The sequence below is a fragment of the Apodemus sylvaticus genome, chromosome 1 (assembly GCF_947179515.1).
Source record: "Apodemus sylvaticus chromosome 1, mApoSyl1.1, whole genome shotgun sequence".
Classification (NCBI taxonomy): domain Eukaryota; kingdom Metazoa; phylum Chordata; class Mammalia; order Rodentia; family Muridae; genus Apodemus; species Apodemus sylvaticus.
Window position 1 is genome coordinate 46272603 of NC_067472.1, and position 19045 is coordinate 46291647.

At 42.7% G+C, this 19045-nt stretch overlaps 1 protein-coding gene across 1 annotated transcript in view; it reads right to left on the minus strand.

Annotated features, from left to right (window-relative positions):
* Positions 1-2686: 2686 nt before the first annotated feature.
* LOC127689275 (guanine nucleotide-binding protein G(q) subunit alpha) overlaps positions 2687-19045 on the minus strand; it is a 254203-nt gene continuing 237844 nt past the window's right edge. Inside the window, exons 6-7 of the mRNA XM_052188768.1 lie at positions 12225-12378; positions 2687-6864 (exon numbers count right to left, since the gene is read on the minus strand). Coding sequence (XP_052044728.1) covers positions 6674-6864; positions 12225-12378 — 345 coding nt within the window. The 3' untranslated portion in view covers positions 2687-6673. The remainder of the gene's footprint in view (positions 6865-12224; positions 12379-19045) is intronic.

The following is a 19045-nucleotide window of genomic DNA, read 5'->3' on the forward strand; positions in this document are numbered from 1 at the left end:
TGCCCTTGACTGACCTCATGGGAACAGTATCTTCTTATATCTGCGTGGCCACTGGGACACAGTGTTGCAGATAGCAAGAGTTGCCAAGTTTCGCTTGTCTACGTGTCTTGCTCTGGTCCTTTCTTTCCCAAAGATTCTTCAATGATCTGCCATCCACATATTTGGGCTAATTGGAAACAGTCATCAGTCTATCTGTTGGTTAGTCCACTAAGTTACCAAAACACCTGCAGAACTGCAGAGCTGCAGAGGACATCATAGCAGGAACAGGTCAGGCTACTCACTTCTGTTAAAATGTTCAGTGCAGCCACCTTCTCAATTAAAGATGATTTTCTTGCTTTTTATCCCCAGGCTTATGGGGCAAAAAACTGTTCTGGCCTTTAAATTGCACTTTTGAAAACAGGTAGAGAGGATATGGACACTGATCAAATTTCACCAGTCTTAAGGCATGAAAACTGAACAGAAAACATCTTTTCAGTTTTTCCTAGGTACCATGGACTTAAAGAAACCCATAGTTTATAATGAGTTTTGCAGAAACCTCTTGGGCGCAGGGTCTGCTACAATAGATTGGGTTCAGTTCCTTTTAGTAGTTGGAGACAATTAGCCACCATCATGAAACAAAGGGATTCCAATATACAGGTAACTAGTTACTGACGTAGGGCTGGGGGATGGTAGAAAGGAGTAGCTCAACGTGAAGGAAAACAAGGTTCAAGTATCTAGATCACTTCTTCAATGATTAAAAACAACTCGAAACTCACCCTCTGCTACTAGCAAACCAATTGCTAAGGCAGCAATTTAGAATTAAACCGAATAGGAAGAAGTTGGGCAATTTACTATGAGAAACTGCTCAGCATACCTATTGAACACACCACAGTTGTTCTTTCACACGGAGTCTGCAGGGTGAAGTAGCTGAGAGGGCATTTTCTAGTGAGTCCAGGGCCATCTGTGAGACCCGGTCACAGGAGCAGTGGGTTTTGCTTCTACTGTGCTCTGCAGCCCACATCTAAGCATATGTTTTCTAGACATACACTCTAACATCACTTCCTACACTTTTAAAAAAACTCCTAGAGGAAGAAAAGGCTAGCTCTTAGCAGATCTCAAAGATGTATACAGTTACAGACACAGAGGTTATCTGTGCTAGGTCTTTTTTCCAGACCTGGAGTGGCTGCTTACTGCTAGCACTTAGATACAGAAGAACGGTTAGGGCGGGGCTCCGTGCCGCTGACCCTCTGTGCTGCCTTACAACCTAAGGGGAAGGGCTGGTCTTATTCCTCAGAAGCTTGCCTGACAGGCTGAAGTTAGGCAGCTCCTCAGAGGTCTACCCTGAGCAGCTACTTAGAGTCTTAAACAGACCACAATTAATCCAGGGCCAGAACAGGGAAGACCAGATTGAGAGAGTACTACCAATGCATATTTGCACAATAGGGACTGACATTTCCGACTGTACACAAATTGGCAAAGGCTGTGTGTGTGTGCGCTTTAGAAACCATTACATCTGCCTACTTTGGAAAAGTGCATGTGACCTATGGAGCAAGAAGGAGGGAAGATGTGTTCCAAGGCACGTTGTGATCAGAGCATTCTCCGAGGAGCTTAGGCAATTTCAAGGGAAGCAAAACTCAGAATGAAGAATACTGTAGTACAAGATTATGGCCGAAAATACTGTATTTTTAACCAGTAAGATCATCGGGGCATTATTATACAACATTAGGTGTTTTTTTTTTTTTTTTTGAAAAACTAGTTCCCATCCCCAAACAATAGACAATACATGCATTTGAATGACATTTTAAGAACAGTAAATATGATTTCTTTTTTAAATACTGCAAGTTAAAAATGTTTTTGACAAAACTCCCTAAGTACACAGATCTAGTCCAACAAGAGGGTGGATGCAGTCTGGCAAGAGGCTTCGGTTAGAGTCCTTTGAGGAAATCTGCCAGAAACGTGTTTCAGTGAAAGCGACCCGGACACACTTAGTGTTTTTTCCACTTTCTTTTCTAACCTACAAGTGGCTTGCTGAATGATCTCCCCCTGTGTTTTCTTCCTGATTACCAAACTTCTATGAAAGCCAGAATTCCTTTATCTAAGTAAGATCTGATTTTTACCTAGTGTCTGTTTTTGTAACATGTAAATGTTATTCACCAATGGGTTCAAATTTTATGGAGTGTTGGAGTCTCCGCGGTAGCTGTGGGAGGTGGGAGGACGTATTGGGAGGACATATCTGAGCACCTGCTGTGCATCAGGGGAGCATGCACACTCTGGGCAGATGACGCTAGAGGCAAGAGTGCTACTGCAGGGTGGCAGAAGCGGGTAGATGGAAGGAAACAGTACTACTGCAAGAGAGACCATGCAGATGTCCAGCAAGTGACCTGTGCAATGGCAGGTGTCTAGCTCCCCAAACCTTGGCCTAATCACACAGAGGTAAGCCATCTGTTTCTCATAATGGTCGAGAACTAAAATGGAATCTCAAAGACACACATGCCAGGACATCTAGTGACGCTGCATACGCTGGAGGAGTGCGGAGACAGATAAACTCACATTATTAGCTTCCATTTTTGTTTGTGTTTCTAACCAAAGATTTCTCTTTGGAATAAAATGTATGCCCAAGTACACCTTATTTATATCAATTGAGATGCTGTCAATTACCATGTGAGTGGCTTGAAACCCTTACTTAATTTTAAGAAGAGCAGCAATATACATTACAATATTTGGGTACACTTTATTTTTATATGGGTTAACATTCTGCTATATTTCACTTCATTCGTTCTTTTAAGAAACTGAAAACAAAGGGGCGCTGGGGGTCATCTGAGGGATCTGAGTCTTGCGGTGTCTTGTTATGCAGCCCTTTCTTCCCATTATTATTTTTATTTTTTTGCAAATAATCAAGTCATTTTGACCCAAATCCAGCATAAACAGCTTTTCACCAATTCCTACTTAAGACAACTAAAATTTACAATCATGTGGCAGTATAAATTTTTAAATTACAATTCGTACAACTTGACAATCAATATAAGTCTGAAGTACAAAAAGTAAAGTGCCCTTTGGCTGAATTACCTTTTACAACGATTAGGCCTGCTAATGTAATCTAAACAAAACAAAACAAAACAAGGCCCCCAAGCCCCCAAGTTCCAGGTGTTCTTTAAATATCGCTGTGGATGCCACCCGCCAGTAAACAACATTGCAGGTTCCTAAGAAGGATTTCCCAGCTATTCAGGACACTCAACAGAGCTCTTCCTAAGGAAATGATAAGGAATGCCCGACAGATTGACTTTTGCATGGGCGTGTGTTTTCCCTTTGTTTCAGACATGAGGCACAGACTTCTGAATTTAAGCTCTGTAAGGCATAGGATAAACCTCCAATTTACAAACAGGAATTCTCTGTGGGTGGGAAGGGCCGCATCGCACACAGAAGGGGACATCATCTGTAAACCGCACACTCATGCTGGGTGACTCATGGGACGGCTGCTTGCCTTGGTATGCCGAGGAAAGGTTTCTGTAGTCTGTGTTTTGCTTCTGAGTAAGACATGCCCAAGTCACCATAACGCTCATCACAAGCCTCCATTACCCAGAGCATCGACAAAGGAATGCTTGCTTGCAGTCACAATAGAAGAGAAAGCATGAGTCAACTTTGTTTTTGTACAAAACTGAGAAGCCCTTCCCGCCCCTCACCCCTTCGATAAAACCCCAAACGAGAAACAACAACAAAATTATTTTTAGCTTCATTGACTAATGTGGATACAATGAGGTGTCCGGGTACCACTGCAGCTAGGGTGATCAATGTTTTCCTTTCTCAAAAGAAGGGATCCTGTCATGCACCCCAGGATACGCAGTGAGGCCACAGACTTCAACTCTGCACAGCAAGCTGTATCCTCAATTCACAAGGACAACGTGGCTGCCTCCCCTGCTTGCTCAGCAGCTCTGAGCTCGACTCAGCATGGCTCAGCTATACCCACTACAGCTCTAGGAGACAGAGCAGCTCGGTTCCTTAGGACCGGTAACACTTACGATCCTGGGATGAGGTTTGCTCTATACACTGCAGGCCATCTAATGTTACTTTTTTCTTCTTTTTTGTCTTTTTGTGGTTTTTTTGTTTTTTTTTTTGTTTTTTGTTTTGTTTATTTTTGTTTATTTATTTATTTGCTGCACCAAATTTAAGGTTGCCCTTTCAGGCAAGCAGTGGTCTCTAGCTGATAAAACATTTCCTTAGTGGATCACAAATAGCTTCTAAAACTGCCTTTCTAATAAAGGCCACCAGAGAGGTAATGCTAAACTGTGCATTTGCCAAATAAGAATATGAATCGTATAAAAGCTCATATTCCAACCCCAGATCAAATGGCAAAAGGTCTACAAAGTTGGTCTCCGTGTTTGTATAAAAGCTCTGACGGATGTTGTGTGTTTGCTATGAAATCTCCTTTGGGCCTTAGGTCAGCACACCTCTACTCGGGAATGTGCAAATGATTTTCCACAGCACGATGCTAGTACCGCTCTGTATGATAGTAAGGGGTTTTTTCCTTCTTTTCTAAATGGAAAAAAATATCCCTAGTCAGAAATAAACTGACAAATTTACATTCTCCTCTCTTAAAAAAGTAAATAAAATAACATTATTCAAAATGTGAATTAGCTCTAAGACATACAATTACATAGATACATATCAATACAGCACATTCAATCTGCCAAAAAATTGATTACAAAGCCAGTATGGATGTTGCAATATCAAGAGAGATGTATGTACAATGATCAGAGCATTCATAATTGCACTATACCTACAGGCAGTCTGTTAATTAAATTACAGGGGCTTTCTAGAGCAAGGGATAAAAAGCCAGGAGAGTAACATAGAACACTTCATTACGAGCCAGCAACTTCAGTGCTCACACGGTGAGCTGTTCACTCTCCCAGCTCTGCTATTCAAGGAAAGTGATTTATATGGAGTTGAGATTAGTGACGAGCGAGTGAGCGCACGCGTTAGTGAGACCAGCATCGGGGCCTAACTTCCCTGCAGCAGCCTTAGAGCGCTCGCCATCTACTGAGTCTCACCCTGACGCGGGCTGCCGGACAGGCTCACTCACACGTGATCGGCATGGTTTGCATCTGCTGACAAACTGCACACGAGAATTCCAAACATCTCTCCTAGTGTGATCGTCACATAAATACATGCTTGACAGAACACTGAATAAGTCCACAAATCTTCCTTAGGTTCAAGTGACCAATTCAAGACCCTGAAGGTGGTAAAGCCAGCTCACTATTCCCCCCGCCTCCACCCCCAAATCAAAGGTTTCAGGATAATACTATCAACCAGTGTTCTTGGCAGATTCACTCAAACTTAAAGAACATAAAGAGCTAAAAAAAACTGGCGCCAGTAAAGAGATTTAAGCAGATCTCATGACAAACCACACAGGGTGCTTCTCTGCATCTGGACACCGGCGCTGACCTCAGGGGCAAAGAAAAGAACGGACCACGAGAAAGCAGCAGTTCAGTGAGCAACTGTTTGGCAATGGTGTTTCTGGTCCACACCCAGCTGTCGTCTCCCTCACTGCCTTAATGCTGACATTTCGAGACGCTGGCTTTAACTGTTAAATCCTTAATTTATTTTGCCTTATAAAAATCTGGCTTTGGCAAAACATACCCATAATAAAAATTATTTCAAAATTATGGCCCAAACACAAGGGGGGATAGGAGTGAAGGAGAGCTGGAGACAAACAGAAAATGAAGACGCTACGAGAGGGCTCTGGCAGCAGCTGCTGGGGAATGTAGTGTCTGTTGGCATATCATTTGGCATCTGTGGTTTAAAGAGGGTGAAAAACCTAAAGAGAAATAAACAGAAGCAAGGAGGAGCAGAAGGACGTGGCACACGGACTGGAGAAGCAAGGACTTCTTCACAGCCTGTGCCCGCACACCCTGACTTCCATACATTTCTCTGAACAATCCAACTGTGGCTGAAGGTCTGCACCCAGAAGATATGACACTAAACCATCAACGGGCACCCGCGGTCCTAGTCCAAGTGAGACAAGACAATATATATATTATACATATATATGTATGTATGTATGTATTGAAAAAGAAATACTAGATGTGATGTGCATCCAGAGATACAGTTAAAACCATAGCAGTAATACATACGCTCCTGCCTTCAGCAGGACCACTGGGAAGGGAAGCCGACGGACGGCGGCTTCAGTCGAATGACGCCGTCCTGACCGCGTCACTTGAGAGAGAAACTGCCCAAGAATGGAATTAGGGTAAAGGCCATGGTAGTGAGGAAAAGTAAAACAGCAGGGAGGTAAGGAGCAGGAAGAAGAAAAATCAGCTTCCTTTTGGTCAACAGGAAAGGGGAGAAGGAAGAAGGAAAGGAATGGGGGAGAGGCAAGGGGGGAGAGAGAGAAGGGGAAGAACGAATGACAGGAGTGCTTTTATACTGTGAGTGAATGACTGAAAATTTAAAATACATCGAGAGTCAAGGTTTGCCTAAAAAAAAGAGGAAATGTGCTGGGGCTGTACTTCAGCATCCTGTTTCCTCTGAATAGTTTAAATAAAATCATAATATTTACTACAGCTCTGTGGACACGCTCACAGAGTCCAGGACGGCAATAAATTAGTATTATGCAAATTGTTTTCCACAGAAATACAGTCCCTCTTGTTTTTCTTCAGCAGCCCACAGGGAAGGGAAGAATGGTTTCTGGGAGGCACGGTTAGACCAGATTGTACTCCTTCAGGTTCAGCTGCAGGATGGTGTCCTTGACGGCAGCAAAGACGAAGCGGATGTTCTCGGTATCTGTGGCGCACGTGAAGTGGGAGTAGATGATCTTGTCACTGTCGGGGTTCAGGTCCACGAACATCTTCAGGATGAATTCTCGAGCTGCCTGGGCATCTCTCTGGGGTCCTGTTTGCCAAAAGAGGGGAGATGCAAAGTGTGTCATGTGATCCACATTTGCTTATCTGCTCAATCAGCATGTATTGTGACACGTCCTCTGAAGACTACTCTGTATTCCAGAACTATGCTAAATTCACTGTGCGATTATGCTAAATTCACTAGTTTGCATTGTTTTAATGTTTGCATAGTTTCTCAAGCCTCATACACTGTCCCATGATAGTTTTATTTGAATAAGTTTATCATGGTTGGTTTTAAATGTCAAGTTGCCACAATCTGTAATCTCCTGAGAAAGGAGTCTCAGTTGAAGGATTATCTAAATCAGGTTGTTCTGTGGGTATGTCTATGGAGGATTGGTTAACTGATGGAAGGAGACCCAGTCTATTGTTAGAGGCGCCATTCCCTAGGCAGGGGTTCTGAACTAGACACACACAACCAGAGAAAGCTAGATGCAGCAAGCAAGGATGCATTTATCCTCTTTGCTTTTGCCCATGGATGCCATGTGACTTGAGCTCCTGCCTTGATTTTCCCCCAAGTATGAACTGTAACCTGGGACTTGTAAGCCAAAAAACCATCTTTATCCTGAAGTTGCTTTTTGTTGGGGTATTCTTCACAGTGACAGAGATGAAGCGAAAACACTTTCTGTCATGCTGATAAGCATCAAGACCACAGTGGCCTGGCGGGGGCGGGGGGAGGGTGCCAGGATTTATTTTAGCTTACAGGCCTTCACAGGAGGCAGGCCTGAGGACAGGCATCCAAGGCAGGCACAGGAGCGGAGCTGTGGAAGACTGCTGTTTGTTGCCTACTCCTCACTCAGCCTGCTTTCCTGAAGAGCTCAGGGGCACCTGCCTGGGGGCGTCACTGTCCACAGTGTGCTGGGCAGTGTGTCATGAGATTACATACTTAAATTATAATTTAAATGTTCTGTATGATACTTTTGTGTGACATGCCCTGATCAATCACTGATCAAGAAAATGTCCTCCAACTTGCCTATAGTCCGTTCTGATTGAGGTATTTTCTCAATTGAGAGGCTTTTTAAAAAAGATGATGCTAGCATGAGTTAAGCTGACAAAAATCTAACCAATGCTTGTATAATAATTCCGTAGTTGATTCTTAGACATAGCCCCAACACAGAAGCAGTAAAAGAAAAAATAATCTGAACCTTATTAAAAAAATCCCTATGTTATCAAAGTACATTATCAAGTGAAAATACATACAATTCATATGTGTAGTAAGAATTTAGCACCTAGAATAAAGATTATAGAAACTAGACACAAGGCGTGACCAGACAGTTTTACAAAGGAAGGTATACACAACCAGTGAGCATACAAGATGTTTAATTCTGATATTCATTTAGGGAAATGCCAAGTAAAATCATGAGGTAGTCTTCCCATCTGCTAGCTAGCCTGGCTATCATTATCTTGGCAACAGGTCAAGTGTATACCTATCTGCCACGGGTACGAGTACAATGGTATACACTCTATGGAAAACAGCTCAGTGGCTCCCCAAGAAGCTAAGATAGCATTCCTATACAACCTAGCAATTTATTCAAATGCGTTAAAGGAGGGCCTTTCATAGGTGAATGGACAGTACCATTCCTCATAAGTACTAAAAGTAGAAGTGACTCAACTGGATTGGATAAGCCAAAGACAACATAAGAAATGGAAGAAATAATCAAAGGTATGCCAAGTATGAACCTTGAAAATAAATCAACATGCCAGATACTGTGGGACTGACTTCTAGGCTGTATCTTCTATAGAGACAGAAAGGGACAATGTGCGAAGGGGGAGGCAGTGGGGTGCTGCCGCTTAGCTAGAGTGGTGGAAACACTGGCAGTAGCCGCAGAGTGTCACAACTGTAATTAGTGTCATGAGATCACATACTTAAATTATAATCTAAATGCTCTGTATGATATTTTAGTATGACATGCCCTGAGCCATTACTAATTGTGTGCAGGGTCAATCACAGTCACATCTCAATCAGTTTATACTTAAACAGATTCTGGCAAGTGTGGGTTTAAGACTTCTAAATCACTAATGTCAAAACACCATCAACTTTCAGGTGCTGACACTGTGCTTCTCTCCGAGGCTGCAAGCTAGCTCCATACAGAGGAAGGGTGTGTTACTCCCTCCCACTGGCGCAGGGCCTCCCGGGATTCATCGTGTGTGGGGTTGTTTGAACGTGAGGCCTAACAACCAATGCTAAGGACCTTAGTCTTAGGCAGACAGTCCAGAACGTTCAAATGAACCCTATACAGATTTGGGCTCACACCTACATCTTGCACTGTTGGAAGTTGCCAGAAAGAGCTATGAAGCCCAGAGTCTTCTCATTTGTATCAACAAGGGCGCTTTGAGTCAGTGAATAAGGCTGTTAACATGAGAAATGAAAATGTGTCATGATTAAGATGTGACATACACGAAGCGGTCCTTAGTAATGTACTACTTTAACTGATGGGGTCTACAGCAGCATAAAGCACTTAAAATGAGACCAACAGAGAATGTGAGAAGCTTGCCATTTTCTTATCTATTATTCTTATTCTGTTTGGGAAGGAAAAGATACCAACATTTTTTCGTGTTTAGTCTGTAGAATATTAGAAATAGATTCAGGTTCACTGAAGTGCACTCACAGTGTGCTGTCTTAAGCATATATTGTGCTATTTGAACACATCACAGCAGGCCCAGAATTCTAAGTTCTCTAGGAACAGTTTTGCAGTTCAAATCTATGTGGAAATAGTAATTTCTCTTCCTGAAGACAGAGACGGCATTCATCTGATTACGACCTCAAAAGGAAGACATGTACATCTGTGAACTGGTAATACTCTATCTAATAAGCTTATTATCAGGTTCTCACTATAGTGTACTGAAGAGCCTTCGCAGTCCTAGTTTGTCTTCCAAGACCTTTGGATCTCATAAAATAACAGCTTTGTTCTCTCAAGAACAACAAAATCACCGCCTTTGTTAACTTAGCTGTGGCCATATCTCCTTTGGACATTATGATGTCTATTGTAGAAAGTCAACAGTTAAAATCATCTCCAAATTCCAAAACATTTACAATAAGCTCCCTTTGGAAGGAAACCACTTGTATGTTTTATGGGTTCTGGACGATAGTACAGAAAGTGGCAGTCCTGCAAAGACCTCCCCAGAAAACATGAAATGCTGTGCAGCCAGCTAAGACGTGGCTGCAGGTGAGCAGCTAGGCTCAGGGGAAACTCTGCGGCTGCACAGTGCTAACTCTCTGTATCAAAGAAGGAAAACGGGGCCCACAGCGCTACTGCGGTGTATGGTATGGTCACTGTCTATCTGCTGGCTCTCACCAACGCTGGGGAGAAATGAAGTCGGCCTTCTGGGTGTGGGAGCAAGTGCACACGTGTAAGGCAGCGGTCCTTGCTCCTGTCCTCAGAGCATGCGCTTACAGGGCAGGACAGGTCTGCTACTGAGGGGGAGTAGGTACACCGTATATAGTCATTTCCACCCACAATATTTGTTCTCTTATAACAGCCAGGCAAACCGTAAAATGGCTAGAGAGATGGAACATGCTGCTACACGCTCAATTGTACATATGCATTTGACATATGTACAGCTGTTAAGCACACCACATTCCCTTGCTTGAGCCAGCATTGCATACAGAGCAAAGGGCCACTTAAATTTTCATGGGAAGGTATGAAGCCAAGTGACCCTTAATCTCTAAAGATAAAATGGCGATGCCACAGATATCTAGATCTCCTTTGCTGTTTAGGTCACTTTGTAGTAGTGGTAGTCATTTCTGCTGTTATAGTCACCCTGTAAAAACTTTGGGATGTGGCCCTACTCTGTGATAGGTGTTATGCTAAATCATTTACCCACAACTTGATCAGTCCTTAAGAATACAGGAAGAAATTAGGCAGAGGTAAATTTGTTTGAGGCAATACCATTAGTAAGAACAGCACACGGAGACCCCCAGTTCATTCTCTGGACTAAGGCTTGGTCAGTGCTGTGGAGGGCCAGAGACTCAGCACCTTCAGCTTTTCAGGTCATTTAATGTCTGTCAACGCCACTCACTTCTGATGTGGTGGGGACAACACAGGCCTAAGAAAATGCGTGGTTGCAATGATTTCTTCAACAGAATTTCAACAACAGGAGGCACCCTCTGGTATGGTCTGCCAGTGGCTGGTTTAAGCTTTATGGAGCACAGGAGCCTCTGGGACTGCTGGGAGGCTGGATGTGGATACAGTTACTCATCAGCTTTCCTCAGCATGGTGATGCCCTCTGTACAGAACCATACAGCACAGCTAGGAGAGCTACTTTCCAGTGGTCAACAGTGCAAGGCCAAGATCAAGAGCGCTGTGGACCTCAGTGCCACAGCACAATACTTAAAGAGCGCTGCCATCACTGAGGATGGGACTTCCCTCTCCATCTAGGCAAACACCTAGCTAGGCCATCAATCCTAGGCCTTTTGCTAGTGAGGTTCCCCTAAAGTAAATGCTTCCAGGATATTCAAAGTACCACACTAAAATCACAACTGTTTTCTATCACCCTATAGCAGATCTCATAGTTATAGCTTAAAGGGCCAGGAAAATCAAGTGACTCTAAATTTGCTATAGGTAGAAAGGGTCTAAACTAGAATTTGACCCTCAGGATATGTGGTGGTCTGAATGAGAACATCCTTCATAGGCTGGGATAGTTCCACACCTGGACCCTGGGTGGTCATGTTATCTAGGGAAGTTGGAGAGGCATGGCTTGCTATGGGAAGTAAGTCACTAGGAGTGGGCTTTGAACTTCACTGTCTCCCCCACACCTGGGTCTTCCTGCTTTGGCATATGTTTTACACATGTGATCTTTCAGCCTCCCCTATCTGGTCACCACACCTGAAGCTTACTGCAGTGCTTCCCCATCCTGATGGGCTCCTTTCTCTTCTAAAACTGTAAGCCCAAGCCAATTCTACCTTCTCAAGTTCCTTGGTCATGGTCAACAACAGAAAGTAATGGATTCTTTATACGTACTTCAGAGGTGAGCTTCTAATCAGGGAGAGGCAGAGGTAGGTAATAAAATGAGAGGGAGGGAAACTGGAAATTACAATTGCTGATAGAAAAATCTAGTGAATTATTCCTTCTCTGAGCTGGTTATTCTGAAACATCATAAAACTTGTTGCTTCCCCATAACTGGTAACATCAGTCAATGTTAATGAGGTAAAATGTTTTATGTCATTACAAGTCAGGAACAGTAGTTTCTATTCTAGGGTACTGTCCTCATGGACCCTGTGACCCCAGGCACTGCACTGTGCTGCTGACCTCCCTCCTGCCCCCACCAGGCTCACGGCTTTGGGGACTGTACCATGCTGCCTCCTGTCCTACTGTGGACAGCGGTGAGGCTGGCAGAGAGAAGGTGGCCACTTACCATCATATTCTGGGAAGTAGTCGACTAGGTGGGAATACATGATTTTTTCTTCTAGAAGATCTTTCTTGTTTAAGAAGAGAATCACAGAGGAGTTCTGGAACCAGGGGTATGTGATAATTGTTCTAAAGAGTGCTTTGCTCTCCTCCATTCGGTTCTGGGGAAAAAAAAAAATCAGAAATTCAGGAGTGAGTTACTGATGATACAGTTTGTGACCTGGCTGCTTTCTCAGCCCAGTCCATCTTCCATGTGCTTCTGAGTTTTAAAGCCGAGTTGTCAGGGTTTATATGCAGATGCTCCACAACACTCAACACCTATTTTCATTATGCCCACCCAGGTCGGCCAGCAGAAGAGAGCAGTAATAAGAATACCTGCTGAAATAACTTCTTATGTTTGAAAAGAAAGTAGTCGGGGCCTACATGACGAGGCTGTATCTGACATACATTCCCACCAAAAATATTCATTCATAACCAAAAACTTAAGCTGTGAGTTAAGCACAAAGCCAGGCCGCACTTTGTATTTTCTAACTACATCTAGTGCTTCACTATGCCTTAAGCATTCACATCAAAGTCACGGAATGGCTCCTAAGCATGTCTAGGCCACGACGATGATGACAGGGATGCACAGGTCTACATACACATCCCCATTCAGCCGGTACTGGGCCACCACTGTTCTCTGTGCATTCCTTCTCCACATTTCACTGTGTGCACTTCTGCACAGCTAACAACCTGGGGATAAAAACCTAGTTTTGTTAGTTTGTTTTAAAGATGTGGTCTCCCTGTAGCCATGGCTAGTCAGGAAGTTATTAAGTAGACTCTCCTGGCCTTGAATTCTCAGACCTCTATCTGCCTCTGTTCCTAGTGTTGGATTTAAAGGTGTGCATCACCCTGCCTGGCAAACAATATAGTATTTCTTCCTCAGCCCTTGTAAGTGTGCCTCCCTGGAGCAAGACTTAAGCTTAGTCTGGCGACAGAAGCCCTGGTGGTTTCTGGAGAAGTCCAGTGAGCATGTTTCCATACATGAAGATGCTAAGGGAGGGCATGCGTGAGGGAAGTCACCCCTCAGTCCATCAGCAAGAGCACAGAGCCTTGCAGCTTCTTCCTTAGCCAGCTACTGCTTTGACAAGTGTGTGTGCGTGTGTGTGTGTGTGCTGACATGCTACAGCACAGTACATGTATACACGTCAGCACAACTCTCTTTACACTGTGTGTGGAAAGGCTTGGTGGACCTTTTATCTTCTGAGCCATCCGGCCACCCCTCACCATAAATGATAAAATTAATTAATTATTTAATTAAGGATTTCCCCCTTTTTGTTTTTGTTTTGGAGAAAGGGCCTCTCTATTATGTTGGCCTGAAACATAAGTACACCAGGCTGGCCTGGAACTCTCAGAGATCTATCCACCTCTACCTCCCTGTTGCTGGGATTAAAGGACTGCACCACCATACCCAGCCAAATCACACAATTTTAGATAAACATTGGTGAACCATTACTTCATGCTCAAGTAACAGTGTTCATTTCAGCACACACACTTATCTTTCACATAAATGACATGCATGCCCCTGAATGCATTTCATTGTCTACATGTCTTTTACAGATTAACACAAACAGTGGTAAATTTCGTCACTTTTTTGATGTGTTGCTACTGTGAAGAACAGGTTAGCTTCCAACTCAGAATCACCCTGCTACAGCTTCCTGAGTGCTGGGATTACAAGCACACGTCACCGTGCCCAGCTTAAATTTAATACCTGGAGTTTATATTCTCTGAGACACAGGACTTTACTGAAACTTAGGGTTTTATAGATGGAAAATGTCAAGACTAGAGATGACAGGAGCCATCTAGGAGAGGCTAAAATGTAGCAGATGACCTTCCTGAGAGGATCCCACATGGACTGTAAACTACAATGGGGGAGCCCTGCTAGGCAAAGCTGAAGGGACAACATTTGAGGAAAGAGATCTGCTTTATTATTAAATATATATAACAATCACTAGGTGTTAGCCCACATTTTTGGGAAGATTTCTGCAGATCCATGAAGGTGTACTGTTTTATAGTGATGCTACAGAGACAAATAAATGATTTCTTAATTTCTAGTGATGATCCTATAAAAATTCCTAAAATTGTACTAGTAATTATTAAGCCCTTTACAATCAGACTGCTATTAGACTTCTCTCTGATACAAACACTGCAGTTAGAACTCTGCCAGTCTCCATGTGTCATGAGTTAACTGTTTATGAGATAGAAAGCAGGCATTTACAACTTAGAACACATTCCAAGAGGCTGTAAAACAATTAACCAAAGCTCTTAAAGGGAGTTAATGATTTATTGTAGGTGCAAGGACAGAAGACAAAATATTGACTGGATTTATCTACACAACACTTCAATGATAACTTAGCCACAAAAATTATGATTTTTTTTTTTTACTCTCCATGAACCTATGAAGCTAGTGGCAGATAATGAATGTCTAGTCTTAATGGGAACAAATGTAAACATCTCTGTTGTAAACTTCTCATTCAATTTATGATTTTAATTTATGTTTGAATTTTTAGTGGACTTTTGCTTAAAAAAAGATACTTGGAAAAACCATGTGATCCATTCCCCTAGAAAATGTACAAAAAACTAGGGATGAGTCCATTGCATGGCATTACAGCATCGCAGCAGGAGAGAGCAGGATTAGAAGAAGGGCAGCAGAGTAGAGTAACTTAGAAATCAAGAAAGCAATTTAGAAATTTAGAGGGCTGGAGAGACGGCTCAGTGGTTAAGAGCTCAGTGACTGTTCTTCCAGAGGTTCTGAGTTCAATTCCCAGCAACCACGTGATGGCTCACAATCATCTGTAATGGGATCTGATGCCCTCTTCTGGTGTGGCTGAAGACAGCAACAGTGTACTCATATACATAAAATAAATACATCTTTTTTTTTTTTTTAAAGAAATTTAGAGAGCATAGAGTTTGACAGATTTTTCCCCTTTTATTTTCCCTTAGAAAATAAAGGGGACACTGGGGCAGGAACGGAGGACGACAGCAAGACGCAGAATGAGAGATAGAGGAGCTGCCGAGAGCAGGAAGAGCAGGCCGGCTTCCCTGACCACGGACTGTGGAGGCCCTTTCCTAACAGTGTGTGTGTGTGTGGGGGGGGTGGGGGTGGGGGTGTGGCTTAGTCTTTTTTTTTTTTTATTTCATTTGATATATTATTTACCTTTCAAATGATTTCCCCTTTTCTGGTCCCCCACTCCCTGAAAGTCACATAAACCCCCTTCCCTCCCCCTGTTCTCCCACCCACTCCTTCCTACTTTGCTGTTCTGGTTTTGTCTTATACTGCTACACTTAATCTTTTCAGAACCAGGGGCCACTCCTCCATTCTTCTTGTACCTCATTTGATGTGTGGATTATGTTTTGGGTATTCCAGTTTTCCAGGCTAATATCCACTTATTAGTGAGTGCATATCATGATTGATCTTTTGAGACTGGGCTACCTCACTTAGTATGATGTTCTCCAGCTCCATCCATTTGCCTAAGAATTTCATGAATTCATTGTTTCTAATGGCTGAATAGTACTCCATTGTGTAGATATACCACATTTTTTGCAACCATTCTTCTGTTGAGGGATACCCGGGTTCTTTCCAGCTTCTGGCTATTATAAATAGGGCTGCTATGAACATAGTGGAGCACGTATCCTTATTACATGCTGGGGAATCCTCTGGGTATATGGAGCCTTAGTCTTACTAAAGCTTACAGACGTGGGTTCAGTTTATTTAGCAGTAAGAGGTAGATGTTGTTCTTTCTCTTGCTCAGGGTTGAGTGCTTCCCACACTGGGGCCTGGGCCTCTGCTTCATATGTAAGTACAGGTGTGTGTAAGTGTGTAACTTGATTAGACAGACTTTTGGGTCCAACAAATAAGTATGAATGCATATATATGAATGTATGTGAGTTTATTCATATTTGCTTGTATAAAGGTTTTCCCTCCTGCCAGCCCGACTGACTCTTCTCCTGGAAAGCACTCAATCCTGAGAGAGAGAGGAGAGAGGAGAGAGGAGAGAGAGAGAGAGAGAGAGAGAGAGAGAGAGAGAGAGAGAGAGAGAGAGAGAGAGAGAGAGAGAGGAGAGAGTAGAAAATCAGATCTCTTCATGCCTGAAGGCTGACGGTCATCTGTGAATTGTTTACAGCTGGCCTCTACTGTTGGAAGCAAGAGAAACCTACAGGAAACTTCTAGGCTATACTGAAGCCCCACTATCTGGAAACCATGGAGGGTAAGTGGTCCACAGTGTCACCTCCTGATGCCAGAAACACATGGATATGAGGTTTCTTGTCCTTTCCATTAGAAAATGACACTCTAAAGGAGGTCAGACAGACAGCAGATGCACAGACAGGCTGCACATGAGGTTGGTCGTGAGGCGGACTGCGCAGTGGAAGGCTAAAACCGTTTACAACGCTCTACAGATTCGTTAACCCTGACCTTCAGAGGCCAGGACATTCGCCAGCCACACTTGCACTCATTGTCTGTGTGGTCACGGGTGTCCTACATAAATTGCACACGACAGAAATAAGCACACAAGGCACTGTTTTTAATCTGTACCATTCTATTTAGGAAACTGGAAAAAAAAGGTCATCAAAATATTAGGATTTTATGCTTTGGAAATCCAACATCTTAAGCATCAGCCTCAACTTCTAATTGCTATCACAGACTTCGTTATTTCTTTTCATATATACCGAAGAACATCTGGTAAAATTTTTTTTTTGTTTAAAATGTTTTTTATTCGATATATTTTTTATTTACATTTCAAATGATTTCCCCTTTTCTAGCCCCCTACTCCCCGAAAGTCCCGTAAGCCCCCTTCTCTCCCCCTGTCCTCCCACCCACCCCTTCCCACTTCCCCGTTCTGGTTTTGCCGAATACTGCTTCACTGAGTCTTTCCAGAACAAGGGGCCACTCTTCCTTTCTTCTTGTACCTCATTTGATGTGTAGATTATGTTTTGGGTATTCCAGTTTTCTAGGTTAATATCCACTTATTAGTGAGTGCATACCATGAACTTCAAGACTCTGAAGAAGGAAATGGAAGAAGACCTCAAAAAATGGGAAAACCTCCCATGCTCATGGATCGGTAGAATCAATATAGTTAAAATGGCCATTTTGCCAAAAGCAATCTACAGATTCAATGCAATACCCATCAAAATCCCAACTCAATTCTTCACAGAGTTAGAAAGAGCAATTATCAAATTCATCTGGAATAACAAAAAACCCAGGATAGCTAAAACTATTCTCAGCAACAAAAGAAAGTCTGGGGGAATCAGTATCCCTGACCTCAAGCAATACTACAGAGCAACAGTGTTAAAAACTGCATGGTATTCGTACAGTGACAGGCAGGTGAATCAATGGAACAGGATTGAAGATCCAGAAATGAACCCACACACCTATGGCCACTTGATCCTCGACAAAGAGGCTGAAAACATCCAATGGAAAAAAGATAGCCTTTTCAACAAATGGTGCTGGTTCAACTGGAGGTCAGCATGCAGAAGAATGCGAATTGATCCATCCTTGTCTCCTTGTACTAAGCTCAAATCCAAATGGATCAAGGACCTCCACATAAAGCCAGACACTCTGAAGCTAATAGAAAAGAAACTGGGGAAGACCCTTGAGGACATCGGTACTGGGAGAAAGTTTCTGAACAGAACACCAATAGTGTATGCTCTAAGAGCAAGAATTGACAAATGGGACCTCATAAAGTTACAGAGTTTCTGTAAGGCAAAGGACACCATCAAGAGGACAGATCGGCAACCAACAAATTGGGAAAAGATCTTCACCAATCCTACATCAGATAGAGGGCTAATATCCAATATATATAAAGAACTCAAGAAGTTAGACTCCAGAAAACCAAACAACCCTATTAAGAAATGGGGTACAGAGTTAAACAAAGAATTCTCACCTGAAGAACTTCGGATGGCGGAGAAACATCTTAAAAAATGCTCAACTTCATTAGTCATTAGGGAAATGCAAATCAAAACAACCCTGAGATTTCACCTTACACCAGTCAGAATGGCTAAGATTAAAAATTCAGGAGACAGCAGGTGTTGAAGAGGGTGTGGAGAAAGAGGAACACTCCTCCACTGCTGGTGGGGCTGCAAATTGGTACAACCACTCTGGAAATCAGTCTGGCGGTTCCTCCGAAAACTGGGCACCTCACTTCCGGAAGATCCTGCTATACCACTCCTGGGCATATACCCAGAGGATTCCCCACCATGTAATAAGGATACATGCTCTACTAAGTTCATAGCAGCCCTATTTATAATTGCTAGATGCTGGAAAGAACCCAGGTATCCCTCAACAGAAGAGTGGATGCAAAAAATGTGGTATATCTACACAATGGAGTACTACTATTCAGCCATTAGAAACAATGAATTCATGAAATTCTTAGGCAAATGGATGGAGCTAGAGAACATCATACTAAGTGAGGTAACCCAGACTCAAAAGGTGAATCATGGTAAAATTTTTAAAATACTATTTTAAAATACTTATATTAATTCTTTGAGAATTTTATACAATGTATTTTGATTATATTCACTCTCTATTCCTTCTCTAGTTCCTTTCAGATTCCCCTGCATTTCTCTTTGCGATTCCCTACAACTGTGTGTGTGTTTGGTTTTTTTAGTAATCCAGAAAGTCCACTTTGGGCTGCTCATGCACTCATGGGTGTGGCCATCTCTTCCAGTGGATGGAACCAAAGTCTTCAGGAAAACCATCAAGGTTTACTAATTTAAAAGAGTAAAATCAAATTTTTATTTCCACTTCATTACTGAATGTAATAACTCAAGATAATGTAAAATCTGAAGCAA